Genomic DNA, 25,353 nt, shown 5'->3' on the forward strand with positions numbered 1-25,353 from the left:
AAGCACCAAAAAAATCAAGACATATACCACTGAAATCACTAACTGAATACAGAGTGTAACCAGAACGTAGCAAGGAATAATTACAGAGATTAAGTGAATGTAGAATGCAGTTAACTCTGATTACCTGAATTACTGAAGGACAGAATGAAGAACACATACTAAAAGAAGGAATAACCAAAACTCATTCATACAACACCTTTATAAAACATTCTGTACTTGTTCTTAACCTAACTTTTCAATTATTTTATCTTAAACTAAATATTTTAACTTTTGTTTGCATTTGCCAACCATTCATTAATGAATGATGAAATGTAAAATGAGCTGAGGGGACAAAAGCAAGAAATTAATACAATTATCTCTGGTAAGTGTGTTTGAAACATGAAGAGAGTTGCAAAAATTTTTTGTCATTACCCTTGTCAGAAGTTACCATGCTCTGAAAGTTGTAATGATTTAGATTATCAAAATTATTTTAACCGTATCTATTTTAAAAAACAAAATTACCAAAAAATAATTAGAAAACAGGATTTTAATTAAAATACATTTACCTTTACCAGATCCTTCACAACATCCATTTTGTTGAGAAGAAGACAAACTACTATAAATCTTGCATAGTATCGTAGCTTCTTAACTACCAACTCAGGTCTGTGGTAGATTAAAGGAAAATTATTCATTACATTAAAAACAAAATTATGTGACTTGATTTTTCTAACTTTCTGATAGTTTTTAAACTCTTTTGATCCTGTTTTGCACAGTTATAAACAGTTTCATATAATCTATAGTTTTTAAATACATTTTTTACCAATGATTCATTACATTGTTCATTCATACATTAATTTATTCAACAACTATCTACTGAAACTTAGATGCACCAGGTACCATGTTAAATAGTAGATTAAAATTATTAAAAAAAGAAACGATATCATAGTCCCTTCCTCACAGATCTTATAGACAGAAACGTATGTAAAATATAGAGGAGACAGATAAATACTTAAAACAGTGGAATAAATATTACAATGATAGCGCTGCAGTGAAAAGGAAAAGAAGAGGAATGCGTTTTTCTTTTCTTTCCTGAGAATGAAGAAAGAGAAGAGGGGGCAGGCCTGGTCACATCTAGTTTTTATTTTAACCATTCCTAATCTGCAGCCTGTAACTAAATTTGCTTTTCTGCCCCAGATTCTTCACGGGGTGGGGGAATAACACAGTTCTGGAGGCAGAAGCCTACTGTGTTCTCCCCTAGGCTGGCTGAGGATTTTAAGCCACCTTTCTATTTCCTCCAAACTCTGTCTCCATATTTTTTTAATTCGGCTTCAGAGGGCAGAGAAAGTCAAGATTTTGGCAGCATCAATAGGAGAAACAAAACATGCTATTTGAGCCCACAGAACTGGATCTTGGTGAGAGAAGGCTTCCCAGAGAGAGTAATGTTTATATTAAGACAATAAATAGGAAGACAAGAAGACAGTAGGCAGGAAAATACGAGGTCATCCACTCAATACACTTGAGAGGCAATCCTATCAAGCCTGAAAACTTGAATGACGGCCCCCAGCCCTGCCTGCTGCAGAAGAAGTCCTCATGTGAATCTCACTGGGAAGGGTCCACATCAAGTCCTCCTCATAAGCATCAAGACTGGGATGCGGCCAAGTTTTCAAGTTCAGATCCACATTTTCCACTATCAAACAAAACTCCAGTACTGTCACTGCCAGAGGGGCCATCAAGACTCTCTCTGACAAAGTCCTTCTGGCATGCCAGAATTGCAGCCTTGTCCAACCTGCTAGGACCACTAATTGTAAGATGCTGACTCTTGACACATCTGCCTGAGAAACTGTTTTTCAAGACTGCAACGTCTCCCTCCAGCCTCTGTACACTCAGAAACTTCACCTTCTCCATGTCTTAACTCTAACCAGGTTCAGCCTTCGTCCTTCATAACCATTGGGGCTTACAGCTCGGACAAGTGATTATGTGCAAACGTCTCCTACACTCAACAGGACAGGCCGTGGAACAGAGACATTCTGAGAGCTGTCTGCATTTGGTGACAGGCAGTCACCGTGGTGATCGGTGGAACGTACCACTCCTCCTGGCTTTGACATATTCCTTCGGTACTGAGACGATGCAGGGAGAACTTGACCTCTGGAGGAGAGATGCCTCTTAAAGCAACTGTGAAATTGTGGAATACTTTCTTACTTAGTTTTAATCTACCAGCTGTTGGTTTTAGCAGCTGTCACCAACTGCTACCTTGATGGCCCCCAGCCCTGTGTGAACTAAGAAACAACCAATTTTACCAACTGAACAAACTCCTTCCTAAAGTATAGGGAACAAAATCAAGATTTTATATACTGAAGTGTCCTTTGACTCTAAGTTAGTTTGATTCTGAGCCTAAGAGATTTCATTGTCCTGGTTCCAAACAATTCTAGCTCAGTTCATCTGCCCAGCTCTAGGAGGCAGCACAGAGAAACAAGTCATATGAGCTGGTTTGCTCTTAGGACAGTAAGTGATTTTATTAAGTCAAACTATTGGGTTTTAAGCCAAGGGACCTAAGACCAATTTCCCTTGTGTCAAATTAGAAAATGCATAAAAGTGAATTATGCAAGGTATTTTACTATTGCTTAAAATAGGTCTTTGCTTATATGTATTTTTCACTCAATAAAGTGTTACATACCCCTTCTGTATTTTTGAGAGATAATTTATCTCATCAAGAATTCAGAGAAATTATACAACATGAATGCAAAAAAAAAAAAGGGGGGGGGGACTTGGAAGAAATGTATCTGTAGTGAAAATATGTGAAGCAAGCCATAAGAAATTCTGAAAGAAAAGTAACTGATGCAACTTCATGAAGTAAGGCAAAGCCAAAAAGACCTGGGGGGAAAATGTAGAATTCAGCGTCTACATACCTTGTTTCAAGCAAATTTCTCCAGACAAGTCTGAACAAGATTTGCAAGGGAATGAAGGGGATTTACCAGAGTGGGGCTTTCCCCAAAATGTTGCTATTTAGCTGGAAAGCTTATGACAGCCAACCACAAAGTATTCTCTAGAAAAATGTCAAAACTACATTTTATTCTTTTTCTAACAGAATATAATCTTTTCACTTAGATAATGACTGTGAGTTCTGTTACTGGGAGTAGGGAGAATATTCAGATCTTTCAACAATTCTTGAATCCTAGCAACAAAGATTCTCCAGCAGATTCCTGATTTCAACAACTCTATCCTCATCTGAATCTACCTGTACCCCAAATGTGTCTGAGACTCCCATGAAAAGGTAATCATCTAAAAAAGATGATTGTACAGCTTCTTTTCATTTTCTTCTCCTACCCAAGCCGGACACATAATAAGTGGGGATGAATAACTTTAACATGACTTTTTTTCCATAACAGTGAAGCTACATGACTGTAAAATGGTATTGGATTTATAAAAGAAAAATCAAACACCATTATACATTTTTCTTTAGTCCCTATGTGACAGTTTCCAATAGGTTTTGAACGTATACAGACTAAGATGATATAGGCTACAGAACAAAGGTATCCGCTAAGCCTCATTTTGGAGCTGTTTCTTTTCTATGAAACTTCATGTGACCCCAATCTCTGATAAAGAAATAACCCACCCTTCTTTGGGCTCTGACCCTAGCCTGGTATTGTGACATCTCTCACAACATCCATGATATTTACTGCTTTTAGGTAACACACTTCCATATGCTTAAGAAGGCCTCATATATAGCAGGCATTCAATAAAGCCCATTAAATGAATAAAAGTTATAAACAAATGCATGCTTTTCTGCCTAATTTCCACACACTAAAAAGTTTCAGTGCTTTATCTTCCTCTTTCTAAAACAGAAGGTGCATACCTGTCCTCTTTATTGACTTGAGAATAGTAAGATCTCTGTCTGATTGCAGAATAGAAGGAGAAAGCCTCATTCAGATAGCTGGTCTCAGATGTGCGTAGGCTATGAGAGAGAAAGAAAAACTTAAGTATGACAGTGTCTCAGACTCTTCACCATGATAAATACTTGTTTTGTTACTCCTCTCTTCCTCTACTGGAAGGGATGGGAACGACTACACTAGATTTGAATCACCAAAGCAATAATCGTATTACCCATAAGATGTATGAAAAGAATAATAATTATAATAAAAAAAAAAAATACCTCCCCTCTGCTCCCAAGCCTTTTTTGATAGCAACCCAAAGTACACATTATTCTCATTCTTCAAAGGGCTTCTCCAAACAGCATTCTACTCACTTAAATCTTTCCTGGGATTAAAGGCCTGGGACCAGTGGACTGACAAATGGACCCTGATCTGTGTTAATCTTCATAGGATGCTGATAAGTTTGATTTTTTATTCAACATTTCTAGTTTGTTTGTTTTTTAATTGAAGTATAGTTGGTAGCTCAGCTGGTAAAGAATCCACCTTCAATGCAGAAGACCCCGGTTCAGTTCCTGGGTTGGGAAGATCTGCTGGAGAAGGCATTAGGCTACCCAATCCTGTATTCTTGGGACTCCCTGGTGGCTCAGACGGTAAAGAATCTACCTGAAATGTGGAAGACCTGGGTTCAATCCCTGGGTTTGGGAGATTCCCTAGAGGAGGGCATGGCAACCCACTCCAGTAGTCTTGCCTGGAGAATCACCATGGACAGAGGAGCCTGGCAGGCTATATAGTCCACGGGGGTGCAAAGAGTTGGACATGACTGAGAGACTAAGCACAGCACATAGTTACACACAATAACATCGCTAGTTTTACAAGGGATTTCTTAAGAAAATATCCTACCAGGAAAAGTGATTTTAATGGTGGGAATCTGAGTGGCATGCCAAAAGACAGGAAGAGGAAGGAATTCTCTGGCCAACTAAACTACAAATGGTCCAAGCCTTTTATGAAATGCCTGATACAACTTAATGATAACGCGATGTCTGGATCCTAAATGGAGCTCTCTTCTTTCATTGACACAGGGGTGGGACTATACAGATGTAGTCAAAATATCTTTATTGACTTCATGTACCTTTCAGACATAGCATACAAGGATTGGTTTTAAAGTATCCTCCTGAAAACCACTCATTCAAACAAACATACCAGTTATGTTATGTCTCCGGAAAGGATCAAGATTCAAGTGAAGCCATTAAGAACCATAAATTCATTTAGTATTTTTCTTATCTAAAACCAAGGGTCATACTCCTTTAAGTTTACAAATGAATCTGACCGAATGAACTGTTTGGAAGGTGAGCCTTTGAAGCAAATAATGTCACTTTGATTATGGAAGGTCACTTTAAAATGCTGTCTTAATCAAGATGATCTGAACTATTAGAATTTCAAGTGTAACTCGTCCGCGTTCCCTCCTGCTGGATATGCACTGATGCATACTCCTGCATGCTGTGTTTGAATCCGGAGCGCGCTTTATCTCCCCACTCGCAGCTCACTTACTAATAATGGTAGTAGAGCTGCCCGATCTTAGAAGCAATTTCCCCTATTTGCCACCGCTTCAAGCCGTACCGATTATCCAAGACTTGTCTGTTTTACACAGGAGATAAGAAAATAGAAATGAGAGACTATAAATTTCAAAAATAACCAAATGTGTTAATTTCACAGGATAGAGTATCACGCAATTCACCATGAAATTTTGAGTACATAAACTGAAATTCATGAATTTTTCATGAGATTTTAACATAAGCACTCAAATTCAAAAACCATTTATAAAGTGTCTATTTAGAGTATACTGAAATACAAAAATAAACTTCTCTGAGCTACGTTCATGGAAATTAGAAGCAACCCCCTCCCCCAATAGCTTTGGCCAATAAACAATACCTATTTCAGGATGAAATCATGAATCTGCCTACCTACTTAATCTGAATCATTTCAAATATGATATTGTCTTTAAAAGTCAGATACTATTACACTTGAAAAACTTAAATAAATAGGGGGAAAAAATCAATTTATTTTCTTTTGGTAACAAAGATGAAATGAGATACACGAAGAGATAAAAAGCACTGAGGTAGTAACAGTCAAAACTGTGACTAACAAAAAAAACTTTAAAAATTCTTTACCGATGCTGCTGCTGGAATTTCCAGAGTTTGGTGTAAACATCAAAAGTTCTTCCAAAATAGGACTGCCACTGCTTCTGTCCATATTGTGGCAAATCTCTGTAATGACAAGTAAACATCTATTAATTTTAAAACTCGGATACTCCTTGGAAATTAAGTCTTGTGATGATACAAACTGGCCCGATTTAAAGCATTTTCAATTCAGGCTTATTTATTTTTAAAAGTTACAATTTTTAGAGCAAAAACAGTTGTATTGTGGGGGTCTAGGACACGTTCTTTCTTGTTTCTCTTTCCTGCCTCTAACAGTTCATTCTTCATCTCCTCTGTAGATCCTCTCCCCTGACCTTGGGTGATCTTATATACTGTTAACTTCCACGTCTGTCTTCAGCTAAGAACTTAGCACTTGGAAAAACACTGCGTTAGGGAGGAAATCTAGAAGTGGATATGCAGGTGGTGGTGGTGTTCTCAACTGCTCCCGCCCCTCCCAAACGTGAAACTATATATCCTTGTCCTTGGGCTTGGTTATATAACTTGCTGTGGCCAATGAAATGTTATCTACAACATGTCTGAGAAGAAGATATAAGAAGTATTACATGATTCAGCATTTTTACTTTTCTCTCTGAACTAAGACCAAGATAAGGCTGTTCTTCAGCCTGGAACACAGAGTTAAACACATTTAATGGGGCCTCAGAACTGCAGACAACTTGTAGCTTAACATGAGAGTCAGAAAGAAATCCCTAGTAAGGTACTAAAATTTTGGAGTTATTACAGCAGCCTTCTTTAGGAAAAGCTGCTAAAAAAGAAACCAGAACCAGGACTGAGTTATTGCCCTAAGAAATAGTATGGGACACCGGCACTGGGATTGAAACTGTTACTGAAGGCTAACATATAACACAGAGGCAAAATGCATTTGCCTGCAATAACTTGGAAAGTAGATAACGTGACTAATGAACTTGTGGATTTATACAAATACACCAGGGAACAGTATGCTATTAGACACACTTCACAAAATACCAGAAAGATAAACTCACTAAAGAACTAGCTGCAAGTAGGGCTGAAAAGGAAAAGAGGAAATCCACAAACTCCAGAACTTTCAATACTGAAAAGCACAATTTTTAATGTGTTAGATGTAAAAGACCCAACTGAGAAATGATAGCTATAAATGCCACCTAAGACAGTCTCATCCCTAGGGGAAAACCTCTTCATGAAAGCTTGTGAAAACATTTATGAAAGTGGCCCCAAGTACATTCTTTCAAAGGGACAAAATAGATGTGGAGAAAGAATCAAAGGATTTGGCTGTCTTGTAGAAGCCTGATAAACTCAAGGTATTTGTAACAGAGTCTACAAGAGAAAGAGGGAAGTGTCTCAAAATATTGTAGGTTTAGCTATTGGTATATGGAGGCTAACCTAAACCAAACAGATAGAGCCAACGAAATCTTGAGAGCATTTCATGTCAAAAAGGAATAATAATCACTCACTGATTAGAGCATGGTACACTTATCTCACTCATGCAACTGTGGACAGCCAGTAGTGGATGGTCTCCCTTGAATGTCCAGCCTGGCTGGTGGCTAGGGTGCCGGGCCACGTGTTTCTCATCATAAAACAGGCTACCTCTGTTTACACGAGGGTGGTTGCAAGGATCCCAAGAGTAGCAAAACAGAGGGTGGCTCTGTTGTGCAATTTTCTTTTCAAGTCTCTGCATCATATTTGTACTGTCCCATCAGCCAAAGCAAATTCATGGCCCAGCCCAGTGTCAGTGTGAGACGGAGATAACTCATGGGCATAGACAAGGGGAAGGGAATGACTTTTATAAACAATCTGTGAGAGACTTTATCTTTTTCTTTTATTTCAATTTTGAAAATAAGTCTCTTAGAAAACAAAAATACTATACAGTGTATAAAACAAGAAATAAAAAAATAAGCTTATTGCTTTTTCCTTCTAGTCCCCAGAAATAACCACAATTAAAAATGCATTTTCTATATACATTTAAATATGTCAGTCTTTCTATTGTTTTACATAAGTGGGATCACACTAAATATAATATTCTGTAACATGCCTTTTTAATTTAATATATCACATGTTTCTTTAATGCAGATAGAGTTATATCAATATTTACTGTGTATAATATAGTATATAATGAATCAATTTACTCAACCAATCTCTTCCTGATGGACATTTACACTGCTTCCAGCTTTTCCCTGTCATAAAAATGCTGCAATAAACATTATCCTACTAATAAACTTGAAGAGTTATATGATATGAATAATAGGCAAATTTCTGTAAGTGGAATGAGTAAAAGAAGATTTGCATTTCTGTACCAGATGTTCCCTGGTGGCTCAGATGGTAAAACATCTGCCTACAATGCGGGAGACCCGGGTTCAATCCCTGGGTCGGGAAGATCCCCTGGAGAAGCATATGGCAACCCACTCCAGTACTCTTGCCTGGAAAATCCCATGGACAGAGGAGCGTTGTAGGCTACAGTCCATGGGATCGCAAAGAGTCGGACACGACTGAGTGACTTCACATACATACATACATACACACCAGATGTTAAGACAATGAGGAAAAAAGCAAAAGGTTTTTCTACCCAAACTTTTCAGATACTACAAGAGTGAGCTAGTAACTTCAGTTTTAAATTTATTCCCATTACCCTATTAGGATAAGGAGAAACTCATTTCAGATTACAGAACAGGTTAACTATAGATACTACTGATAATTTCTAAATTCATCCCAAGTTTTTATCTTTTTTACATCTCCATGGATCTCTAGTGAGACGTTGCATTAGGAAGAGCTAATAAGTTATTTTTAAATTGAAATTGCTGCTAGAATCTTTAAGACTCTTATCAAGTAGTTACTGCTAGGAAGACTGTATTTTATATAAAAGCTTTAGACAACATTAACTTCAGGGAAACTGACAACCCTTGAGTGTTTGTGAGATACCATGTAAAGTCTCCAGGCAAACTTTCAACTAGGCATTTGCCTACAAGTTCTTTTGCATTTTCAAAACTGACAGATTTAATAAACCTAAGTAATACATCATATTAAGGGAGAAAACAGAATTAGAGCTCAGTATTTTATTTCACGACTACATAATTTCAGGTGTTTAGTGGAAATGGTTTTAGGGGAAGGGACTTCTCCATGAAGGCTAAAAGCACAAAAAAGTGGTCTAAAAGATTAGAACAAGGTTCCAAACATAAGTTGTAATGTACAAGTATTTTCTGATTTATAGCTGTGAACAATGTTTACTAGATTCTATACTATTTTCATTGAAAGAATTTACAGCATCTACCACTCCAATATGAAGTATCAGCTATAAAGACAGCAATTTCTTTTTCAAAATATGGTTTAAGTTTTTTAAAAAAACCTCCTAAAGGACAAGTCCTATGGTCACCCTTTTTCTAGTGAAACATACCATAGAAGCTAATATTCAAACAACTCTCATACGATGAGTCTAAACAAAATTAACTAATATACCTTATAAAGAGTTTTAGATAAATTCCTCTACTATTCAGAGCTTGATTCTAGTTTTAAACTCTGAATATATCATTTGGTCATTATTACTGTCAGTAGAGATGGGAAATTAATGGTCCATGGAATTAAATTAAATGGGGCTGTGTGAATTAGCCCATAAGCTAAATGACCTTATATTTCACATTTTGCAAAAGCACCTATGTTATAAATTGGCTGGTCATATTCTTTTCACAAGTCTTGAGAGGAAACTGAAAGTATGACACTAATCTCACTCTCTTTTAAAATCCTCAATTCTATCAACAAAAAGTTGGGAGAACATGAGAAGAAATGTAGTGGGGATGATTAAACCTACTTCTGAGAGATGATTCAAATGTAAAGTTGAGATGTCAAATCATAGGAACTTTCTTACAAGTTTCTACAAATCAACCATCTTTACTAAAGTGAATTTGCTAGGATCACTGATACCTGTAGCATGTGTGCGTGCTAAGTCACTTCAGTTACGTCCGACTCTTCGCAACCCCATGAACTGTAGCCCACTAGACTCCTCTGTCCATGGAATTCATCCACAATGATGCCTACTGACACCTAATCCAACAGCCACTTTCTAGTCCTCAGATCAGTCCTCCTTAGAGGGTCACCTTCCTAGAGGTTCCCTATTGGCTCACCACTTCTTCAGCATCTTGTAATTCTTTCTTCTTTCTGTTCTAACGGTCTCTTTCATTAGCTCCTCTTTCTTTAGTCTGGTCCTAAAATGCATGGCTTCTTCAGCAAAATGTTAGTCGCTTCAGTCATGTTCAATTCTTTGTGACCCCATGGACTGTAGCCCTCCAAGCTGTTCTGTCCATGGAATTCTCCAGGCAAGAGTACTGGAGTGGGTTGCCATCTCCTTTTCTAGGGGATCTTTCCAACCCAGGGACAGAACCTGGGCTGCTGCTGCTGCTGCTAAGTCACTTCGGTCGAGTCAGACTCTGTGCGACCCCACAGACGGCAGCCCACCAGGCTCCCCCGTCCCTGCCATCTCCTGCACTGCAGGCAGATATGTGCAAATATATGTAAATACACATACATACTACAATGAGAAGCAGAGAGCTTAAATGGGTTGCCCAGGAACTCATGGCCAGTTAACTGTTGAGCTATGACTGAAATTCATAACCCCTTTGAGTCTGTAATCTAATACTCTCTCCTTTCTGCCATAGAGAAAAACAACCCAGATTTTGATTCTACATTAGTGAAGTCCTTCTCTGGGAGCTCACTCTTGGGATGCCATTGACAGCAACATTTTGACTTGTTTTGACAACAAGTTGTGTCCTAATAAGCAGGAGATTAGGGCTCACAGAGAGTCACCCGGGATGCACTTGAGGCCAGAGCAAGAAAATGGCCATTTGCAAACCAAGGAGAAGAGGCCTCAGAATGAACCAACTCTACCAACATGTTGATCTTGGATTTCCAGCCTCTAGAGCTGTCAGAGAATAAATTTCCGTTGTTTAAGCTACCTAGTATGTGGCATTTTGTTATGATAGCCCTAGCAAACTAATATAATAAGTGATAAGGAAGCCTTCAAATCCCAAAATACGAGTGGGTGGGAACAAATTGCCAATAGCCAAAAGACCTGAAGGCTATCAGCATCTGTGCAGGAAGACAGACCAGAAACCATGGGGACAGAGGATGGACCGTGAAGAAGAAAATCCCCAAAACAGCCAGCATGTATTCACCAGAAAGCACAGTGGACCATTCTGAGGACAGAAGCTAAAAGGGGGAGGAATTTTGCCTGGGCCAATAGCCACGTGTGGCTACTGAGTACTTGAAATATGTCTAATTTGAACTGAAATGTGTGAAAGTATAAACTATTCAGTGTACTTCAAAAACTCTGTATAAAAAAAAGAGTATGTAAAAGATCTCAATACTTTTTCTATATCGATTACATGTTGAAAGAAAATATTTTGGATATACTGAATAAAATAAAATATACTGTTAAAATTAATTTGAGCTTTTTTCTTTGTTTTACATTTTTAAAATCTGGCTACTAGAAAAACTTTTAACCACATCTGTGGCTCATTAAATTTTTGTCAGTCAATGGTCTTCTAGATCACAGGATGACAACATCTACTGCACCCTGGTGGCCGTCTACCTCAACTGCAAGTGCAACTGTTCCCAGGTAGCAAACCATACCAAATAAAAGCAGGTATCACAAGCTTGTACAGATAGTTTAGGGTATTACTTCTGAAATAACATGCACTTTACTATTGCCTGTCCGTGGAAATTTGCCTCTAGGAAAGCATTAATATTGTGAAGAAGGAGGAGAAAGAGGAAGAAAAAGAGAGGGAAGAGAGAGGAAAGAGCATGAGAGGGGAGAAAGGGCACGAACTTATCCTTTCCTACCTACACGGCAACCAAGGCATCCTAAAAATAGGCTGTTGAAGAAAGCACTGGTGATGATTTCTTCTTTATTCGGAAATATTAAGGAGCATGTTTAATACAAATTTCTGCCATAATTTTTATTTAAGACCAATACACTTCACTTTGGTGCACTTCTTTGCATATGCATGTATGTTTGTTTGTTTATAGCTTCCAACATTTATTTTGGCTTTGGGCATTTGCTCTCCTGGGGACAAATACTTAGTGACTGCGGGCCTGTGCTGTTTCAAAAGTCAAGGACACTACTGGTAGACACAGCTGCATATCTGAAATACATGTCTCAAGACGCTGCCTTATATAATCCCACCAAGTATTCCATCCTGCTTCGACAGTCTTAGTCACCATGGTAACTAGAACCCTGCAAGCGCTTAGGCTTTTGATCATTTTCTGACAGTCTTCAAAGCTATTTCTAACATCATTCTCACTTCATTACTACTGTAACTACATGCAAAAGCTATTATAAGCAAAACACCATTCATTTTATCCATTTCTCACTCTCTGGACTGTGTTTTCTTACACAGTGAGTGGATAGAAGAGATTATTTACTATGTACATATTACAAGAAGGTACTTTCAGTCAGGAAAAATACTCCATTAAGATATTCATGGCTGGGAAAATGAAAAGGCTCTGACAACTTGGATGAATAGCTTAATATGTACATGGCAGAAAGATACACCTTCAAGAGTAAAGAGAAAGTTTATTGTATCCCAATAAGACAATATATAGAAACTCTAGCCTTTCATGCACTAAAATTCACTTTTTCACTCTGCTCATATACAGTTAAAAAGCCCAAAGGAAGGAATATAAAGGGGTTGCTGCTGTGCTATATGTTCTATCATGCAAGTACAAGCCCCATGAAAATGTTCAGTTTGCAAAAATTATACTTATAATACATGTACTTTTCTGCAAGTGTATTACACTTCAATAAACAAACTCAAGAAAGAAAAGAAAACACACAAAGGAAAGTTAACCAAAAGACAGGCACTAACAGTGATGGGGTGGGGGGGCGATCACAGGTGCCATGGTAAAGCTGATGCTATTTCGACTAGCCTCCACCTCACTGCTTTTTCCCAAGTTCCAAAGCTGGTACAGAACCACTACCAATACATTTCTTGTTGTCTGTAAGCACTGTGATCCTGTTTTCTATTCAGACCAACACAAATATGGGGGGCAGGGGCAAAAAAAGAAACTTTCTTTTAATTATTCCCAAAGAATCTCTTCTATTTCAAAAGAAATGCACAAAAACTACATCAACACTTGAAAGCAGAAACATTTAATTTCCATAAATCAAAGAGCTTCTCTGGAGACTAGTGTGGGGAAGAACGCCACACAGTCCTCCACGCCACCACCACGGGCAGCCAGCACAGACCTACAGAGCTGATCAGGAGAGACCTCCCAGTCGCTTCAACTGAAGCCGAACACCAAACAGAACACTTGCATTTACACAAGCAAGCACAGGAAACACACACACTCACACGCACCAGACACCGTGAGAAAATCAGTACCCTAGAAAAGAGACCAAAAGCTGAGAGCAGAGAGTCCCCACTAAGAGTTAGTATGACTTACAGAATGTAATATTGACAGAGAATTTCTGATAAAACAAGATAGTATGTAAAACATACTATTTTCACAATTTGCTTTTTTAAATTTAACCATATAGTGTGGTCAACTTTTCCTTTTTATCTCCACCAACATCTTTTTAATAGTTCTAGGGAATTCCCTGGTGGTCCAGTGGCTAAGATGCCACAGTCTCAATGTAGGGGGGCCCAGCTTCGATCTCTGGTCAGGGAACTAGATCCCAAATGCAACTAAGGATCCTATGTGCAGCAAATAAATTAAAAAATAAATTAAAAATAGTTCTATATTATTCTGTGTGTGTGAAATGAAAGTTCTTTCAAATTGAAAAGAATATTAATCTTCCAGTAAACTGCAGGCCTGCACTGCCACTAGCCACATCCCTCTCAACAGAACCCCAGGAGCACAAAGAGAATATATCTATGTTACTCATCCAAGATATAGTTTTTGTAGAAATAATTAAGGCTTGTTTAAAATGGAGGGAACCCTTCACACAAAACACTGCAAATAAATCCCTGGTGAATTTGCTTACCCACTTTTCTCAGTCAAAATGATACCATGAAATGATCACAGTAAGTCACAATAATAACATCCATTACCTTAACAGCTACAAAATTGTTTTCCTTGTGATGAGAAGCTTTAAGATCGACCATTTTAACAACCTTCAAATATTCAACACAGTATCACCAACTAAGAGCCAACTCATTGGAAATGACCTTGATGCTAGGAAAGACTGGAGGGCAAGAGGAGAAGCGGGCAAACAGAGGAGGAGGTATTTGGCTAGCATCACCGACTTAATGGACACGAGTTTGAGCAAACTCCTGGAGATAGTGAAGGGCAGGGAAGCCTGGTGTGCTACAGTCCACGGGGTTGCAAAGAGTCAGAAAGCTTAGCAACTAAACAACAAAACCATTAACTATAGTCTCCATGCTGTACATTACATCCCTATGACATATTTATGTATAAATATAGCTGAAAGTTTGTACTTTTCGACCTCCTTTCCCCACTGTATGCATGCCCCCATCTCCTGTCTCTGGCAATCACCGTCTGTCCTCCTACCCATGAGCTCAGTTGTTTCTTTGGCTTTTTGTCCTGGTTTTTGCTGTTGTTGTTTTTAGATTCTAAAGTGAGATCGTATGGTATTTGTCTTTCTTTGTGTGACTTACTTCACTTAAGCATAATGCCCTCAAGGTCTATCCAGGTTATCATAAATTCCAATGTTTCCTTAATTTTTAATGCTTGAAGAATATTCACACACACATATATATTCTACAATTTATTTACCCATTCATCTGTTAATGGATACATTATTTCCATAACTTGGCTATTATAAATAATGTTTGAATGAACATGCGGGTGTATATAATTTTTCAAGTTAGTGTTTTCATTCTCTTTGCATAAATGTCTAGAAGGAGAATTGTTGGATGCTGTGGTAGTTTTACTTTTCAAGGAACCTCTACACTGTTTTCTATGGTGACTGCATCAATTTATACTCCCAGCAACAGTGTACAAGGGCTCCCTTTCTCCACATTCTCACTAACGTGTTATTTTTTGTCTTTTTGTAAGCCATTCTTACAGGTGTGAGGTGGTATCCCATGTGGTTTTGATTTGCATCTTCCTGATGATTAACAATGTTCAGAGCCTTTTCATGTATCTGTTGGCCATCTGTATGTGTTTTTTTGGAAAAAGAACAAGTCAGATCCTCTGATCATTTTCTAATCGGATTGTTGGTTTTTTTGATATTGAGTTGTATGAAAAGATAAATCCCTGAATTCAATATTGTTTTAAGTGCTCAGGTGTTGCAGGAAGGGGGACCCCTTCCAGGGCCCAAAAGGGGGCTCTTGTCTAACACTGGAAATGAATTGTCTGAGGAGACACACGTGTTGAGAAAGCAAGAGACTCTTATTGGGTAAGGGAACCCAGGAGGACTGCACTGCTCTGCCACGTGGCTTGCAGTCTCCAGTTTTATGGTGACAGGATTAATTTCTGGGTTGTCTTTGACCAATCATTCTGACTCAGAGTCCCTCCTGGATTGCTCAGCCAAGATGGATGTCAGCAAGAAGGATTCTGGGAGGTGGTAGGACATGTGGTGTCCCCCTTTTGACCTTTCCTGAACTCTTCCAGTTGGTGGTGGGTTATTAGATCATGTTCCTTACTGGGACCTCCTGTCATTAAGTAACTCATGTAAATGGTTACTATGGTGCCTAGCCAGGGTGGGCAGTTTCAGTGTGTTCTCCCCCTAACACAAGAACTAAATTGAAAAAGGTATCCTAAGCATTATAATAAATTTCTCTGACAGTGAATAAACAGCCCTAAAGATTAGATCTCACACAATTTTTCCATGTATTAAGGTTTCCTCCTATTTCCACAGATACAAGTTCACTCTGCAGTTAGTTTAAAAATAAATAAAACCCGTGTTATAGTTAAAACGGCACTTTAAAAAAATCAAAATGAGGGAACTCCCTGACAGTCTAGGGGTTAAGACTCAGTGCTATCAATGCCACAGGCTGGGGTTCAAGCCGTGACTAGGGAACTAAGGTCCTAAAAGCTGTAAGGTGCAGTCAAAACAAACAAACAAACAAAAAATAAAAATGGTAACAGATTTGAGCTGGTAAAATATATTTACATAAGCAAAACATTGAAAAAGAAGGTGAAATAAAACAATTCATTTCTAGGCAACATATTTTTGGTATGTGGCCAAAGGACAAAGATGCAGCTGAAAGAGATTTATAAACTGTAGAGTGCTGTATGGATATGTGTTCTGTCATTACTATTTCGGCAGCCACAGGGTGACTGAGTGCAGCAGAGTCTCCAGCAGGAGACACTTGAACTTTATGATTCATTTATGATTCAGAATCAGATTAGGAAAATAATTCTAAGAAGAGAAATGCCACTGCTAAATTTAATATGCTTCTCAGATATACTAAAAAAACAATTTCCGTTCACAAACACATCAAAATTTTTAGTGTCTGTCTTATTTGCATATATAGGTAGAAAAGTTAGTAAACTTTGGATCAAATACACAATATCTGGTTTTTTTAAAAGCAGTCTAACAAAAACCACTGATACGAAATGACAAGTTGAATGTGCTGGGCGTATTACGGGAAAATTGAAGACATTTTCTAAAAATGCTGAGAAAACAAATAGAGATGAAAATCAAAAGAGGGTAGAGGTTCTAGAGGATTTAAATTGGAAATTCAATCTAAGCATTACAAGTATGAACAGGTAATGAGAAACAAGGAACAAAGAAAAAAAAATGAAAGAAATACAATCAACCATAAAAATATGTTTTCTCACAAAGAAATGCCTACGATCTCATATCATATACAAAAGCTAACACAGAATGGTTCACATATCAAAGTGTAAGAGCTAAAACCACAAAACTATTAGAATAAAACATTTCAGTGACCTCAGGTTAGGCAATGATTTCTTAGCTGTGACACCAAAAGTACAAGTGATGAAAGAGAATGACAAGTTGGACTTTATTAAAATGAAAGCATTTGGGCTTCAAAGGATACCATTAAGAAATTGATGAGATAACCACAGAATGGGAAAACATATATCTGCAAATCATTACACATCACAAGGGAGCTGTATGCACAATATATAGAAAATGACTACAATTTAAAAATAAAAAGATAAATCTATTTGAAAAATGATCATAGGATTAGACTAAACATTTTCTCCAAAGAAGACATAAAAATGCCTAATAAGCACATGACAAGATGCTCATATCGTTAGTCCTTAGCATGCAAAACAAACCCATAAGGAGATACCACTTCATACACACTAGGATGGCTATCATCATAAAGACAGACAAAAACAAGTGTTGGAGGATGTGGAGAAATTGGAACCCCATACATTGCTGGTGGTACAGCCTCCTTGAAAAACAGTCTACAAGTTTCTCTAAAGGTTAGTGTACCATATGAGCCAGCATTTTCACTCTGAGGTATATGTATTCAAGAGAACTGAAAACACATGTCCACACAAAACCTTGTACTCAAATGTTCATGTGGTATTACTCATAACAGACACAAAGTACAAAATAAATGTTCAACAACTCATGACTGGATAAACAAATCTGTACAAGGGTATATTAATGTCTAATAAAAGGAACACAGTACTGGTACATGTTACTACATAAACGAAGGTGTCACAGTTATTGTAAAAATGATAATGTTTTAAGAGTTGAGAATAAGGAGTTTGAGAGGCACATGTCAGAAGTTACGGTAGGGATTTTCATGCAAATTTTTAAATGCTTTCTTATTCCTTAAAGCTACCAATGCTTTAAGTTTTCTTACTGCCTTAAGAAACAAGAACATGGAGATATGCAGGAAATTTGCTTAACAGATAGGTTAAATCTGAGGCTAGCATTGAGTAGAATGTGGCCATGGGCTTGAAGGGTTGGTTGTTTTTTGTTTTTTTTTTCTATTTTGTATTTTTATAATTTCCTCACAGATTATTTGAGGGCAGGGACTGTCAGTTTTATTTTCAAATTATCTATACCTAATATAGAATATGGTACATACTGGAGGCTACGTAAATGTTGGAAAAACAAGATATACCTGGATAATGAAGTGGAACAAAGAAAAAAAACTTTATGCAATTTAAAGTTCTACAACATTCTAAGAAAAAAAAAAGACTTAAAACCTGGGCCTACAGGGGTTGTTTTTTGAATTATAGTAGTGAAAGAAAATAATTATTTAAAAAGATATAATTAATCTATAAAGCAAAAGAAAAAGCTGATCCCAAGGACCTCTTCTGCAGCACAAAAAGGAAGCAGCAGAGTGTAGGAGTTAAGAACACTGTCTTTGGAATCCTTCATTTAACAAATATTTGTGAAACACCTGTAATGGGCAAAACCCTGGCTTAGGTAGTAGAGAACAGTGACACACAGTGTCCTAGGGACATTTCATTTTAGCGTAAAAAAAACTCATAAGCAATAAATAAGATAACTTGAGGTAGTGGTGACTTTTATGTAGAAGATTAAATGAATACAGAGATGAGAGGGCAGTTGAAAGCAGAGCTTTAGACAGAGTGGTCATGGAGGACTGATTAGATGACCCTGTATTATCTTTTTGACCATAAATGTTTTTTAAAGATAAATTCTTTAAAATAAACTCCTCCAGTACAATTCCAAATAGCAGAAAACAATGATAAACTATGTGAAAAGACTGCAATTTTATTCAGAAATAAACTGCAAATTAAAAATACCTCACTAAATACAACACTGTAAATCAACTATACTTCAACAAAAAATAATTAAAAATAACTCACTATCTTTAAAATTATTCACTCCCATATAAAGTTTCCCAAAAAACCCCACAACTATTTATCCTTAGTATTTTACCTATAGAATGAAGCTTTAAGTCTGAAGTAAATCAGTATCTTAAGAATCTCATGAACTGAAAATATGGCTAAACAATTTAAATAATACAAAATGGTACAAAATTATTTACCTGCCACCCTCAAGAATACACAATTAAAGTCGCATTTTGACAAAAATGCATATAGCTTCTGCTACTAGTCAGGGTATGCACAACTAAAGAAAGACACTGTCTTGAAAAACTCCATCATTACTTTAGTCATCATTACTTTAGATACTTTATCCTAAGAAAAAGAAAGGATAAAACAAGTAAGCAAATAACCAAGTACACAAAAAAGAGGTAACAAAAGAGAGGCCCCAGGTTCACTTGTACATGCATCCCAGGCTCCTTAGATATCACAAAGTGTAAAATCAGATGTAAAACAGGTATGATGTGGAGTAATGCACACAAAACCATCTTAAAAAACAGCTCACTCAATTTGAGTAAAACAATATAAGATATACTCTTCTCCTATTGTTTTTTCATTTGAGAAACAACCACCACCAAAAACATCATCATTTCTAGAACAGATATTTATATAACATTTTATCCATAATTTTCAGAAACTTACCACACATCAGCCATGGGGAAAAAAAGATACAGAACTAGATAAAAGTTTTAAGGCATCAAGAGTCCACTGACCTTAACCCATTGAACAGTTGCTTAGATTTATCCAGAAGGTAACAAAAATCTGTCACTGTTTTCCTCTCTCCCTGTGGGATGTCATCTTCAGCACCTCCAGAGGACATGATTTCTTTAAGAGCAAATTCAGTTCTGCAAGAAAACATGTGTCCATTTATTGAGCAGGCAAAAATAAAAAAGAAACAGACCTTACATACATTATCTGATAGCAGTTTTTTTAAAAGATAGAGACATCTTCTGATTACAATCAAATCATCCAAAAATTATAGGATGGTGCAGAACAGAAAATGTCATCTTATGTATGGGGATCAAAATTGGTACATCCATATTAAAAAGCAGTTTTTATAATATTGTTCCATCCAATAAACATTATTTGAATGCCTAACATGTTTCAGGCACTCCTCTACATGGTTAAGAATAAAAAAATCCTTTAACCTATTTATCTATTTGATCCATTCTGTAATCCATCCTGGAAAAAAATCCTATTAATACAAATGGAAAACCCTTTGTCTATAATGGGTTTATCTCAGTATCATAATATTTAAAAGCTATTAAGAAACTTAAAAAAAAAAAAAGAGGGAAATGGCTAAGTGCGTCACAGAACATGAATGACTACACTCTATACCCTATCACTAACTTACAATTATACTTAAGATGATAAGGCAATAATTTATATATAGTTCATTATAAAAGGGATATAAAACCAGACACACACACATACTCATACACTTATACATACATATATTTTAAAGCTATTTACCCTTGAATCCAAGCTATTTTCCTGTGTAATCAATCATGTAAGCCATTTTAAAAACAGCAAGTTGCTAGATCATATATATTGCATGAACCTATTTTAAAGGAAAAAAAAAAAAAATCATTTGTGTTCACACACAGAAATCCCTGGGACAACAAAGGGAAATTTGGTCCCAGTACAGACTGAAAAAATAGGCAGGGAAGACAAGGACCCAACACCAGAGATGGGAGTTAGGGTGTGGTACAGTTATTTTGGCAAATATTTTTCCCTCCAACAGGCTCAGACAACTGTGGCTGCAAGGCAGGAAAACCGTCAGCAAGCCTAGATCTGCCGAGGGGCTGCAGGGTAACATGTGGGTGGCTGTGGAGTCAGCTGGTGGAAAAGTACTTTAGAACCTTGTGGACCTCACTGGGTGGTCCCTACATGGTCACAAGTTTCCTCTTCCCACCACCTCTTTCTACACTCCGTGCCCTAGGTGGTCTTAACAAAGGGAAATAGACCCGGAAGAGTGCAGAGTCTGGGAAGGGATTCCACACTATAGTGACCCTTGGTAAGTCATCTCCCCCAAGCGACTCCTCGACCCTGGCTTCACTCTTTAAACCCAGAAAATGATGCACAAATGAGGCGCAAATTAGACTTTCTCCACCCCTCCTCACAGAGTTCATGAGCTAAGGTGTCTATATCCCCAGGACACAGGAGTTCACAAGAGAAAATCAGAAAGTAAAACTTCAAAATAAATTCAATATGAAAGGATATTAGATACAAAGCAAGAAGAAAATATCACAATTAAGCAAATAAAAATACTGTGTATGAAAAATATAACCAAGGAAATGCACTTAATAGATTGAAGAGCAGCAAGGATACAGCTGAACAAATTAATAAGCTAAAATAAAACATTTAAATTAATAAGCTAAGATACCACCATGTCTTCTACTCTGCTAGAAGACATCAGAAAGAGATAACATACACAAAAGAAAATTGAAGAGATAAGGAATAGAGAAATGAAGGAATCAACATCCATATCACAGAATATATAGAAGAGAAAAAAGTATATGAAGGTGATGAAATACTTGCAGAGATAAACTTCTATAAACTTTCCAGAATTAGAGAAAATATAAGACCTCAAACTAAAAGGATGTGAAGAATGTTAAAGGAAAAAAGAAAGAAAGAAAGAAAAAACCCCACAGCCAGAAACATTAAAGTGAAACTTAAGAATCTAGAGAGGCCCTCACCCATTCCCAGATGGTCCAGTCCTACAGCCCGAGGTAGGGCAGAGGACAGCAGATGACCACACAGAGGGTGGCCTGCTGGGTATCAGAGCACAGACTGTGAGACTATCCACATCCATCCTAAGGGCCGGCCTGCATGGGATGGTGGAGACTGGGAGCACCGAGGAGCGATACCGCGAGGGGGGACTGGCCGGAGGAATGAGAGCCTGAGCAGGGTGAGGAGGGCATCTCCACATGGAAGAGTTCAAAGGTGGAAAGAGATATGTCGTACACAGGGGATTCATCAAATAAGAAAATCTAGGGACTTCCCTGGTGGTCCAGAGGTTAAGTATCTGCCTTGCAATGCAGAGGACAATGGTTCAATCCTTGACGAGAGAACTAAGGTCCCACAGGCTGTGAAGTAACTAAGCCCGCGTGCTGCAACCAGAGAACCCGGGGAGGCCGGAACAAAAGACCGCACGTGATGCAGCAAAGGTCCCTCGTGCTGCCACTGAGATCCGACACAGCCAAATAAATAAAATTTACAGAGAAAAAAGAAATCTATCAGGGAAAAGGGGACCCAGAGTTCTCTCTGTAAGACAAAGGAAACACAAACATGGAAAGGGAAAAGGTTACAATAAACTGGGGGTTGAAGCTGGAGGTACGGGTGAACTAATGGATTTTTAAAAGGAGAGACAGATCTCTGGTCTTTGCTTAATCACATCCTGTGTGTGGTTTGCGTGCTTTCAGAGAGAGAGGAAGGCCCTTCTAATACACGACAGACTGGCTGTACAGACAGATTAGAGAATAATGAAAATGAACACACTACAACCACCTGCAATAATATAGATGGATCCAGCATAATGCTGCGTGAAAAGAAGCAGACCCAAAAGAACACCTATCATATGACTCCAATACGCAAGGCACAAAACAGATAAAACTAGAATTAAGGTACTGACACGCTGATCAAGAGAGTTACTTTTAGCAAGAAGGGAGGAAATAAGAGGGATGCTAAAGGTATTTTATTTCTTGACCTGGAGTTAACACTGTGAAAATTCACTGAGCCATACATTTATTATGCACAAGAAAAGGAAGAAGGAGCAGAAACACCTGACTCAGGTGGTTTCAAAAGCGAAAGTGAAGTCACCCAGTCGTGTCCGACTCTTTGCGATCCCATGGACTATAGCCTACCAGGCTTCTCTGTCCATGGGATTTTCCAGGCAAGAGTACTGGAGTGGGGTGCCATTTCCTTCTCCAGGGGATCTTCCTGACCCAGGGATCGAACCCAGGTCTCCTGCATTGCAGGCAGACGCTTTACCCTCTGAGCCACCAGGGAAGCCCACTGGTTTCAAAAGTAAGTTTTAGCAAATGCTTAAAAAATGTAACACTGAATATACTTCCCTTCCAGCATTCATTTTAAGAAAGCTAACACAATCTTGACACCAAGCGTTTACAGAAGAGCAATACAAAAGAGCAAAATTATAAGACAAAGTCCATATGATATAACCAGTTGTCATTGTCTCCAATGTTTGTGATATTAATAGACCATGGATAATTGAAATTTTAATATAAAGTACTGAACACAATTTCACTGGTTTACTACAAAGTAGACGGCAAATTCAGACTTATGAATGAAATATATACATATCTATATCAATTATGGGAGGGAAAATCCACATGGTAATCTGTAAATAAGGCTAGTTCTATAAATGTTTATGGAAGCATATGTATAAACATACATAGGTAACAATAAAAGCAGAGACAAGAAAAGGACATATTTTGTTATGGGCTGAATTGTGCCACCAAAGATATGCTGAAGTCTTTACCCCTTGTACCTGTCAATGTGAACTTATTTGAAAACAGTGTGTTTGGAGATACAATTAAGATGTAAGTTAACATGAGGTCCTATTGGAACAGAGCGAGCCCTTCATCCAATATGGCTGGTGTTTTTATAAGCTGAGGAAAAGAGATGCAGAGACAGACACTCACAGAGAGGAGAATGCCATGCAGAGTCACAGACAGAGGGAAGAGAGCCAAATGATGAAAGAGACAGAGACTGGAATTACACAGCTGTTAATACAAGCTGAAGAACTGACGCTTTTGAACTGTGGTGTTGGAGAAGACTCTTCAGAGTCCCTTGGACTGCAAGGAGATCCAACCAGTCCATTCTAAAAGAACTTAGTCCTGAATATTCATTGGAAGGACTGATGCTGAACCTGAAGCTCCAATACTTTGGCCACCTAATGCGAAGAACTGAAAAGATCTGAAAAGACCCTGATGCTGGGAAAGACTGAAGGCGGGAGAAGAAGGGGACGACAGAGGATGAGACGGTTGGATGGCATCACCAATTCAATGTACTTAAGTTTGAGCAGGTTCCGTGAGTTGGTGATGGACAGGGAAGCCTGGCATGCTGCAGTCCGTGGGGTCGCAAAGAGTTGGACACAACTGAGTGACTGAACTGACTGAATACAAGCCAAGGATTCACCAGAAGTGAGGCAGGAGGCATGGTACAGATTCTCCCTCTGAGCTTCTACAAAGGGACCTGTTTTGCCAATACCCTGATCTTGGACTGCTGGCCTCCTGCCGTGTGAGAGCACAAGTGCCTCCTGCTTCAAGCCACGAGGTTTGGAGGTGGTTGGTTACAGCAGCCCTGGGACACCAATCCCTACACAGCACAGTCCTAACATATGACATCATGGCGCAGGAGCAAAACAGCACCAGGTGCTCAAAGACCTAAGCACAGAGCATCTGGCAAATTATGGACCTGCTTTGTTTAAAATTTCTTTTTATAGGAAGTCTTGACAAAGCTACAAGAGAAACTGCTACTCTGGATTTCACTCTAAGTAAACGGTAGGCAGTACAAAAGCATGAAGGAAACGCGGAGAGAAAATGGCAGGAAGCAACAGCAGTGGAAGGGCCCCAGGCTCAGACAAAAGAGGCATTCCTGTTCCAAACACTTCCCAGTTTTGTGATTGTAAACACACAAGTAACTTTAGCTAACACTTAGAGTTGCAGGTTTTTAATCCACAAAAAGAAGCAATTTACATTTGTTCTGCCTACCTCAGATAGCTGTTGTGAAAGACGGGTGTGAAAGAAGTCTGAAAACACTATATAATGTATAACATCACCATCATTATTATTCTGCAGCTTAGTGATGTTTCAAAAAGATACGAAATGACCTTGTGATTAGACTTAAAAGGGACATAGGCCCAGAGGAGAATGGAAGTATACAGGAAGTGAAACCAAAATATAATGAAAAGATTCATTCTGACAAAGTAGAGAAGATACTTATAGAAATCGCATGGTAGGAAAGCGATCATTTTCTTATGCATTCAGATTTTTTAAGAAGGTAAAAGAGAGGAAATGGCTATATAATTAAGCATCAGTATTTTTCTGATGTCTGAGAAAACAAACACACGTACGTTTTCTCGGCTATAAAAATGGAATATTAATAATGCTTCCTCATAAAGCTGTTGGACAATAAAATGAACTAATGGATATAAGATTGCCCTGTGAATTATAATGTACTGTAAAATTGTTACAAATGCACTCAAAACAGAGTATAAATTGAAAAATACCAAGTACAAATAAATGTTGAATGTGTTTATGTGGGGGCAATGATGATGGTTTTGAAATATTCAATGAAAAAGGAACAAGAAGCTTGGTGCAGACGGCATCTCTCTATATAATAGGAACCAGGGTGCAAAGCACTTTCATCTATCAAAGAGAGCAGAAAAATATCCTAAATTATATACAGATTACTTTCTGAGAACTATTTTTTCTGACTTATTCCAACATGTGATAGCAGTTATGTTCTAAGCTATAATAACAACTTTAAGAGAAATGCCCAGGTACCAAGCTTCTCATGGTTCAGTACAGATAGAAATTGGATGAACTGAGGGCAAAGAG

The 25,353-nt window shown here is 37.9% G+C and overlaps 1 protein-coding gene across 4 annotated transcripts in view; it reads right to left on the bottom strand.

The window, feature by feature from the left end:
* Positions 1–25,353, bottom strand: part of SCAI (suppressor of cancer cell invasion) — a 124,969-nt gene that overhangs the window by 44,623 nt on the left and 54,993 nt on the right. For 3 of the 4 annotated variants that reach the window (XR_009496286.1, XR_809964.4, NM_001192538.1), the window contains exons 3-7: positions 19,483–19,614; positions 6,017–6,112; positions 5,397–5,483; positions 3,833–3,931; positions 546–642 (exon numbers count right to left, since the gene is read on the bottom strand). Coding sequence is in view for 2 of the 4 variants with exons in the window: in NM_001192538.1 (NP_001179467.1) it covers positions 546–642; positions 3,833–3,931; positions 5,397–5,483; positions 6,017–6,112; positions 19,483–19,614 (511 nt within the window). In the remaining 2 variants the exon portion in view is untranslated. Of the gene's footprint in view, positions 1–545; positions 643–3,832; positions 3,932–5,396; positions 5,484–6,016; positions 6,113–19,482; positions 19,615–20,242; positions 20,331–25,353 lie in introns of all 4 variants that reach the window. The other variant, XM_015473584.3, reaches the window with a different exon arrangement.

The sequence above is a fragment of the Bos taurus genome, chromosome 11 (genome assembly GCF_002263795.3).
Source record: "Bos taurus isolate L1 Dominette 01449 registration number 42190680 breed Hereford chromosome 11, ARS-UCD2.0, whole genome shotgun sequence".
NCBI lineage: Eukaryota > Metazoa > Chordata > Mammalia > Artiodactyla > Bovidae > Bos > Bos taurus.